At 39.6% G+C, this 9,557-nt stretch overlaps 1 protein-coding gene across 1 annotated transcript; it reads right to left on the bottom strand.

Moving 5' to 3' along the window:
* Positions 1–2,199: 2,199 nt before the first annotated feature.
* On the bottom strand, positions 2,200–8,120 carry LOC125177592 (serine/arginine-rich splicing factor SR45-like). The gene is made up of 5 exons (XM_047879584.1): positions 7,879–8,120; positions 7,688–7,749; positions 7,450–7,621; positions 3,781–3,916; positions 2,200–2,370 (listed from the first exon to the last, which is right to left on the bottom strand). Exons 1-5 carry the CDS (start codon positions 8,118–8,120, stop codon positions 2,200–2,202), a joined length of 783 nt encoding a protein of 260 aa, XP_047735540.1.
* Between the last annotated feature and the right edge of the window lie 1,437 nt (positions 8,121–9,557).

Raw genomic sequence — 9,557 nt, forward strand, 5'->3', positions numbered from 1 at the left:
GTATACGCCAGTCAGGCCATCTTAGATGATTTCTTAGGCACTGTAAGACAGCGAGGACACATTAGATGGCCTCTTAGGCTGTATACGCCAGTCAGGCCATCTTAGATGATTTCTTAGGCACTGTAAGACAGCGAGGACACATTAGATGGCCTCTTAGGCTGTATACGCCAGTCAGGCCATCTTAGATGATTTCTTAGGCACTGTAAGACAGCGAGGACACATTAGATGGCCTCTTAGGCTGTATACGCCAGTCAGGCCATCTTAGATGATTTCTTAGGCACTGTAAGACAGCGAGGACACATTAGATGGCCTCTTAGGAAACATGAAAAATTTTAACTTGTTTAAAAGAATTTAATCAATGCAAATTTTTAAATTGTTTTTCAAATTTTGGATCATGAAGAAGAAAGCTCGCACATGCAAGTAGTCGAGATAAGTGCTTGGAGCTTAGCATATTAAACTTTCATATCAACATTATGACAATAATGAAGGTAAATTATATTTATCAATAGTTACAAAGCAGTTTACATTGTATTCTGATGTTTCTTGATTTGAAGTCAAGAATTTCAAACGAAATGCAGACAATGAGAAGGATATTGCTGGACGATCTCATGATTTTTCAGTCAACTGTCTGAGAAATTGGCTAACGGAAACCCATCAATCAAATTTCGCTAACATTTTAAAATTTTTGATTTCGTCTAGTACGTTATGATAAAATCCTTTCCCATACATAAGGCAGCCATGAAGCAATTTTAGAACTGGATCATGCTCCAAACCAGCAATGGTACCACTCAAGTGCTTCATTATTATTGATCATGACTGCAAATATTTTGTTTAGAGTTGTGTGATCCGTGCAATTTGTTGCTATTTTTGTTAGTACCATAAAAATATAATCAGAAGTGACTTATAGATTATCTTATGCATTTTGCAGATAATTATTATGATGTCGTATTGATATGTAGGACAGTGGGACATGATAAGCATTAAGCATTCAGCATTAAGTCTTGTGGATAGCTTTCCACATAAGTTATGTGAGCCAGAAAATTTCATAGACAATAAAGACAAGTTTATGCCGTATGGAATAGTGGGCAGAATTTTAAAGGCATTCGTGACAGTCTTGTAGGAGGGAAAACGCTTGTTACTTTCATATGAAATCATTCCCAGCTGACGTCCTTCTTGAGTGGTACGCTGTTAAAGAACTACCATTATAAACCAACAATGACGCACGGCTGTGCCATCACTACTCACATCTTCTCATCTTGAGTGGTACGCTGTTAAGAACTACCTTTATAAACCAACATTGAAGCTCGGCTGGGCCACCACTACTCACATCTTGAGTGTTACTCCATTAACGAACTACCTTTATAAACCAACAATGAAGCTCGGCTGTGTCACTACCACTTCTCACATCTTGAGTGGTACGCTGTTAAAGAACTACCTTTATAAACCAACAATGAAGCTCGGCTGTGTCACTACCACTTCTCACATCTTGAGTGGTACGCTGTTAAAGAACTACCTTTATAAACCAACAATGAAGCTCGGCTGTGTCACTACCACTTCTCACATCTTGAGTGTTACTCCGTTAACGAACTACTTTTATAAACCAACAATGAAGCTCGGCTGGGCCACCACTACTCACATCTTGAGTGATACACTGTTAAGAACTACCTTTATAAACCAACATTGAAGCTCGGCTGGGCCACCACTACTAACATCTTGAGTGTTACTCCAGTAATGAACTACCTTTATAAACCAGCAATGAAGCTCGACTGTAGAACTACTCACATTTGGTTCATCGACCGTCGATGAGGAGTTGCGACGCCGAGGCGATGGCGACCTGCAATAATTTAATTGTCACCATAGAGCATCAGGCAGTTCTTTGGTCGCTCGCGATTGCATCTGATTATGACGGTCTGAAATGAACGCAAAACTGTGGCCTACTCAGCGTACGAGACACTTGAGTGAATGATAAGGATATTGAAATCAATGAAAATTAACACTGTAAATATTATGCGCTATAATGGCTCCATCAAATGAGGAGTTTGACACCTTGAAAGAAAATTCATCATCATTATCTGTAAAATAATTCATATGATACCAATCAATTATCAGGGAATCTCAAAATAAAACTATTAAAATGGGGATCTCATATGTAAGTTGCAAAGAATTATAATAAAATTTAATAATATAACAAACAGTACCTTAGGGGCTGATCAGAGTAGTGGGGAGAGGGGGATGGGGACCGATGAGAGACGGACTTGGGGCTGCGGTGCAGAGGTCTGCGTCCCGTATTGCCCCCTGGCGAGTATTGGGAGGACGCCTGACGGTGGTGCTGATGTCGAGAGTGGTGATGTGAGGAACCACTGCGATGACCTGTGGGTGTAATCGTGTTTGAAATTGAAATTTTATAACGAACAACCAACTACGGCATTCAACTACGGGAACAACCAACTACGGCATAGAGCCGACAAGCGGCTATAACCGACTGTATGCTGCTCTAAACTGTCATATGCAGTTCTACACTACAACACACGGCTATAACTGACAACACGCGAATCTAAACTACCAACGCGCATCCCTAAACTACCGTAACTCGTATCCAAACTGCCAACGTGCTGCTCTTAACTGCCAACACGCAGCTCTAAACTGCTGACCCACAGCCTAAGCTGTCAACACTCGGATCCAAAGTACCGACATGTGAATCCTAATTGCCCACATGCGGCTCTAAATTGCCGAGAATCGGCCCTAACTGCCGACAAGCGTCAATGAGCTGCCAACGCACTATTTCAAACTATTAACATTGGGTCTAAACCATATCAATAGGATATAAATAGCTGTCTTTAGATAGAATCGATTGTATTGTAATCAAAATAAATGTATTTGAATAAAGTAGATGTTGGAATCACCAACGATTGAATTATTAAAGTAGTGGATTAAAAACTCTCAGCAAAAAGAAAAATCTAGCCCTATTTCATGGTTTTAACCTTTAAAAAATTAAAATCATTTCCATAACTAGGACAATTTTAATTGGACATAATGAACAAGATTGCATTGTTAACTATACCTGCTAATGATTCCTCATCACAAAAACGATAGTCACGCACATACGTAGAGTTTCGACACCTAATTGGTTTAAATTAAATTTTGAATCGCATGGATTTAAAACAGCACTGTCAGTCGAGCTCGTAGTCTGTGGATCGGCACAAATTTGGATGACAACGTTCACCTAATTTATTGATTTCAGTAAGCCAACAAAATGTTGACTTAATTGTGGTTTGCGTGGATTTAATTGAGTTACATTGTACAATATTAAGCTAAAGCCACCCATTAAATATGATCAACAGAACAAGCCTCACACTAGACCGGCAGTAAGCCCATAAAATATTGATTTAATTGTGGTTTGCGTGAATTTAATTGAGTTACACTGTATGATATTAAGTTAAAGCCACCCATTAAATATGATCAACAGAACAAGCCTGACACTAGACCGGCAGTAAGCCCATAAAATATTGATTTAATTGTGGTTTGCGTGGATTTATTCAAGTTACACTGTATAATATTAAGCTAAAGCCACCCATTAAATATGATCAATAGAACAAGCCTGATACGAGACCGGCAGTAAGCCCATAACATGTTGATTTAATTGCGGTTTGCGTGGATATAATTGAGTTACACTGTATAATATTAAGCTACAGCCACCCATTAAAAGGATAGAGTTTGGCAGGGTTGAAGCAAATACATAATTTCATTGCTTAAATATGATCAACAGAACAAGCCTGATACGAGACCGGGCGAGGAGGTCTGTTTGGCGCGGGGGGCGGGGCTGGGGTCGTCGGTCCCTTCGTTCTCGGAGCTGCCGAGGCTGAAGCTCTCGTGCCCCAGCGGGGCAGCGGCTCGCTCCCGCGCCCCGTTCAGGTATCTGCAGTAAGTTTAAGTACCACTTAATACCCAAACATTGCCTCGCATTCAAATATAACTACAAGAAACTTAATGGAACCACGCTGCATTTGTATTATTTTCATTTGAATTCGTGTCAAAATCATTTCATCTAAGTTCAGGTATCTGCAGTAAGTTCAAGTACCACTTAGTACCCAAACTTTGACTAGCATTCAAATAAAACTATACGAAATTTAATGGAACCGCGCTAAATTTGTATACGCCCCGTTCAGGTATCCGCAGTAAGTTTAAGTACCACTTAATACCCAGACTTTGACTCGCATTCAAATGAAACTATACGAAACTTAATGGAAACACGCTAAATTTGTATACTCCCCGTTCAGGTATCTGCAGTAAGATCAAGTACCACTTAATACCCAGACTTTGCCTCGCGTTCAAATGAAACTATACGAAATTTAATGGAACCACGCTACATTTGTATTATTTTCATTTGAATTCGTGTCAAAATCATTTCATCTAAGTTCAGGTATCTGCCGTAAGATCAAGTACCACTTATAATACCCAAACTTTGCCTCGCATTAAAATAAAACTATACGAAATTTAATGGAACCACGCTACATTTGTATACGCCCCGTTCAGGTATCTGCAGTAAGATCAAGTACCACTTAATATCCAAACTTTGACTCGCATTCAAATAATATTATGTAAAATTTAATGGAACCACGCTACATTTTTATATATATTATTGAATATCTTTGCATATCTTTAGAGAGAGAGCATTCGTCATCCTTTTTAAAATCATTTTCATAACTAGGACAATTTCTTCTGGACATAATGAACAAGATTGTATTGTTACAGCAAGATTAAGTACCATTTAATACCCAAACTTGTCTCGCATTCAAATAATATTATACGAAACTTAATGGAACAATTAAGTTTATACATCGTTGATGTTTGTTTTTAGTTTATCACATTATACGAAACTTAATGGAACCACATTTCTAAACAGAATATTTGAATACGGTTGCCAATGCCAGCATATGTTTTGATATAACATTCGTAACCTAGAGCAGAGCAGTAGCTTGGTTTTGAGGACAAGGCTGAGCCCAGTAAGAGAAATGATCATATTTAAGTTAACAATGACTGGTTGTGGGATTATTCATTTGAACTCATAATCAAGTAACATAAATCAAGTTCGTATGCATTTTTTATTTATGCATAAAAATAAGTTTAATAAATAAACATTTTACATAGGGAGGCTTAAGAATATTTTGCGAGGGGTGAAGCCACAATTCTACGCAGGAAGAAAAGCGACACTATAAGGTTTCACGAAAATTGTCATCATTGATAAAATTTCATGCACTTCGTCGCATGGTAATATAGTTAATAATCAGATAAAAATAACCTATGAAAAACTTGCCAACACCGGAAACACTGTAGGCAAAAGATCCACATAGGCATAGCAGTACGTTTTTTCGGATTATAAACTAACTGGACGGTTTTCAATTAATACGAAACTTTTCGAATAAGATTTCCTTTTACATTTTCTTATCTCAGCAATCATTTTGCATATTCACTACATCTGATAACCTAGAGGTTCTATAAGTTATATTTCGTATTTTCGGTCAACCCGTAGGTGTCTTACCGAAAAGCAGTACTGTAGATGATATTTTTGTATGATAATAAATTATAAAATATGGTTAGAAGTTTTGCCGAAATATCATCACAGTAGATGACATTTTTGGATGATAATAGATTATAAAATATGGTTAGAAGTTTTGCCCGAAATAGTATCACTGTAGATGATATTTTTGAATGATGACATATTATGACCCTGGTAGAAGTCTTGCACAAATAGCAGGAATTTATAAAGGCCTCATGATATATCATTACTATGCTAATTACGATATTGCAAGGAAGTGCAATGCATTGAATGCTGCGCTCCAAGCGATAATATCAATGCAATAAAATAATAATGATCAGTGCTCCTTGCTCCTCATCCTCACCATCGTTCTCGCAAGCTTGACGGAATAGAAGTATTCGCGAATTCCAGTTATTAAAGAATAAAACTTTGGATTCAGTTTTCACGTAAAAAAATACTGCATCGAATTCTACCCCGTGTCGCCTGGGATTGTCCTGCCATCGACTCACCAGAAGAAGCTGCTGACAATGGATTGGTCTTCCCGACCCTATTGAAAATCTTGTAGGAATATTTGTCGGCCTACCATCAGCCGGCCGGTGGCCACCGATCTCTCGCCCATGATACTTAATGTAAAAAATGCGGTGAAAAACACTCCTCGCGGCAGGTCTAGGGTGGGCGTAAGTCTACGGCACCTGAGCGCCACATTCGGGACGTCTTGGTACATTGCTGGGCTCTGTCCTTGTGTTGTGGCTCCGCTAGTAGCTCAGGCCGAAATGTACTCTTCAATTGCAACAAGAAAGAAAGTCTCGGCTGCCAAGAACCAGTAATAAGAATTCTTTCTTTTAGGATCGCTCAAAAAAGTGTAGATAGATTACAAGGAAAAATTCTGCATCAATGGAATGTGTGGAAAATTTGCGTCTAGAAAGAATCGTAAAAAGTTCTGGTTTACTTGCATACAGCAACTTGATTCTATTCACTGTAGTTTGAATTTTAAAAGTTTTATTAATTTGAAAAATTTTGGATGCTCACAACGAGATGGAAGTCTCAGAATTAAAAAAATTATCGTCGCTTTAAAAATTATCTATCAGTTCAATCACAACGATGCCCACACTCATTGATGCAACACTAAACTCCTCTAATTAAAAAATTGTTCAGTTTTGCACGCGATGTTGGCACTTAATTTGATTTTTATTCACATGAATTATTTTTTGAGGCCATGCCATCAAATATTCGATTAGGTCGCATGTACCATCGAGCCCTGCGCGGATCTAGTGCTCAATGAAAAAAACTCAATGGACTGACAACGTAGCGATAATTAAATCTGTCATGTATTAGGAAAACGGTAAATATTGCTACTATTATGCGTTGAGGTGAGGCTTTCCCTAGTGAGGCTTATCCTGTGAGGCTTACCCCAATGAGGCTTATCCTGTGAGGCTTACCCCAGAGAGGCTTACCCTAGTGAGGCTTACCCCAGTGAGGCTTACCCCAGAGAGGCTTACCCCAGAGAGGCTTACCCTAGTGAGGCTTACCCCAGAGAGGCTTACCCCAGAGAGGCTTACCCCAGAGAGGCAAGTGAGGCTTACCCCAGTGAGGCTTACCCCAGTCGAGATCAATCCATTGAGGGCTCGTTCCGTAAACTTTATCTTCTTAGAGACACGCATCGAAAACATGAAACGTACAACGAAAAACGTAAAATTTAATAACTAAGGGAAACTGAAAGAAACAGAAATTGAAATAAGCATTAATATAATAGGCATGTTACTCAATCTTTTAATTAATCTTGAATATAATAAATTACAATGAAACCACAAATTAAGCAAAACTCTTTAAAATATCACTTCACTGCGGCGCCAGAGGTAATATTGTCAACTAATGAAGAAGAAAATTATTGTAAATTTAATAAAGGAAATTACCTGATGAGGTCCGGGCTGTGGAGGGGGCCCGCCAAGGAAGAGGACCTCTGCCTGGGGGCTCTCAGGAACTGGTCAGGCGGAGGGTCGTGCCCCATGAGGGGCACCGTCAGGAGGGAAGACCTCCTCATGAGGCCGCTGGTGCTCGAACCTGCGTGGGACGCGTCCCTTTCTTCTATGGAGGCTCCCTTCGAACCGCCCGTGACATTGTCGTATCGAATGGAGGCTCCCTTCGAACCGCCCGTGACATTGTCGTATCGAAACCGTGAAGATGATTCTCGAGGAGATAGGGGTGAAGGGGATGTACCCCTAGGGGAGACCGGACACTGAGACGTGCCCATGAGAGAATTAGGGGAAGGAGATGCCCCTCTAGGAGACATCGGTAAGGCTCCTGTACCCCGATTAGTGGAAGGAGGGAGAGGGGAAGTTGATGCACGATTTAGTAGGGGCGAACCTGGACATCTGCGATGAGGTGATGATGGGGATCGGGGTTGAGGGGATGTTGGTGTTCTAGGTAGAGGTGACGTTGGGGTTCTGGCGAAGTAGTTTCTGCCCCGAGGCAGCACTCTGGTGCGTGGGGTTAGCGTTGGGGAGTTGTGGTCGCCGAAGACGTCGTCAGACGTGACCGTAAGTCGGAGCGTCACGACGCTGTGGCGGCGTGGGCGCGTCGCCATCGCTGGACACGTCGTCCTGCGCGGTGGCCAAGGCTTCTCACTCGGCAAGGATTTTCAACAAAAAAATGCACTTCGTAAATTGAATTCAAGTCCCCGTTTAAATAATCTGTATCCCATTTAATTCAAGCTTCATAAAGGCTACTCGCACAATTCAAGTTTGTTATAGAAATAATTTATTCACTTTGCCAGCATTAGAGGTTGTCATAGCACCCAAGTTTACACGTAACTAGAATGTCCCTCGCGCAATAATAACTTCAACTACTTCAGAGGATAGAAGGTGCAAAACGTTGCAGGTCCGTGACTGGTTAAATCATACGGGATGATGCCATTGTGACGTAGAAAAGTTAAGCCAGTCAAACTCTGGAGCGAGATGGCCGGATACTGCAGAAGAAATGGATTTCATTCAAGCAAAGTCAGAATTAGCACAGGTTAAGTTATCATATATAATGTATAAAAATTGCTTGACATACTCGGTAAAACATTGAACAATTTTGTGGGAAGAATAATCAGTGGAAATCATCAGTATGAGGGGTTGGAAGGTTGTACGAGAAAAATAGACAGGATAGTAAAAGCTAGGTTTAACTTCTTTACAAATTGGGATATAGACTTAAGACATCAGTATGAGGGGTTGGAAGGTTGTACAAGAAAAATAGACAGGATAGTAAAAGCTAGGTTTAACTTCTTTACAAATTGGGATATAGACTTAAGTTTTAGCATTATTTAAATGATCCTTGCAAAGACTGTTGAAAAATACTACACATTTAGAGCAAAGAACATTAATAAATTGGTAGAATTGATATAAATCGTTTTTAAATCTAAGCTTTAAGTTTGAATTTAATGATCAGGCTAAAAACTTTGCAGAGTACAGCATTCGGTCAAAAACTTATTACCGACTACCCGGAACTTCGATCAATTTAAGATGAAAGTTTGCATGTGGTTTGTCTCATGTTGCCGAAGTATCGAAAACTTGNTCGAAAACTTGCATCTAATAGCAGTTTAAGAAAGTCACTGTAGGTTCAAGGCGAGATTTTTCGCTTGAGACGTTTAAGAGGTCGGCGAAAATTACAAACTACAGAAACATTCAATAAACACGAAAATAATTCTATGTTCAGAAGTATATATAGTTATATGTATATATATAGCTTCCTAAAATACAGCTGGAAAGAAAGACAAAGTTCCAAGTTTGTGATCCAAACGTACATCGCAACCCAAAAGTCTCGTAACTTTTCGGGTAGCGTAAATTTTTACTGGAAAGCCCACCTAAGCTTTTCTTTCTGAGTCATGCAAGTATTGCACCTCTGACGATGCATAACTTTTCTTTGAGAATTTTTGACGCGAGACCAGAGGACAATACGGAGGAATGAATTTAGCCTTCGAACTTAGCCGTAAAATACTGTGAATTATTTCATAAATTTCACGATGTAAAGAACTCAATAA

This window comes from Hyalella azteca, unplaced genomic scaffold (genome assembly GCF_000764305.2).
Source record: "Hyalella azteca isolate HAZT.00-mixed unplaced genomic scaffold, Hazt_2.0.2 contig3373, whole genome shotgun sequence".
Classification (NCBI taxonomy): Eukaryota; Metazoa; Arthropoda; class Malacostraca; order Amphipoda; family Hyalellidae; genus Hyalella; species Hyalella azteca.

Bases quoted from the DNA above. Each gene is read 5' to 3' on its own strand.
- LOC125177592 (XM_047879584.1), bottom strand. From the start codon at position 8,120: ATGGCGACGCGCCCACGCCGCCACAGCGTCGTGACGCTCCGACTTACG. The intron at 7,622-7,687 runs GCGGTTCGAAGG...GAGCCTCCATAG, and splicing joins TCGATACGACAATGTCACGG to AAGAAAGGGACGCGTCCCAC. The intron at 2,371-3,780 runs GTATCAGGCTTG...TTACACCCACAG, and splicing joins AGACCTCCTCGCCCGGTCTC to GTCATCGCAGTGGTTCCTCA.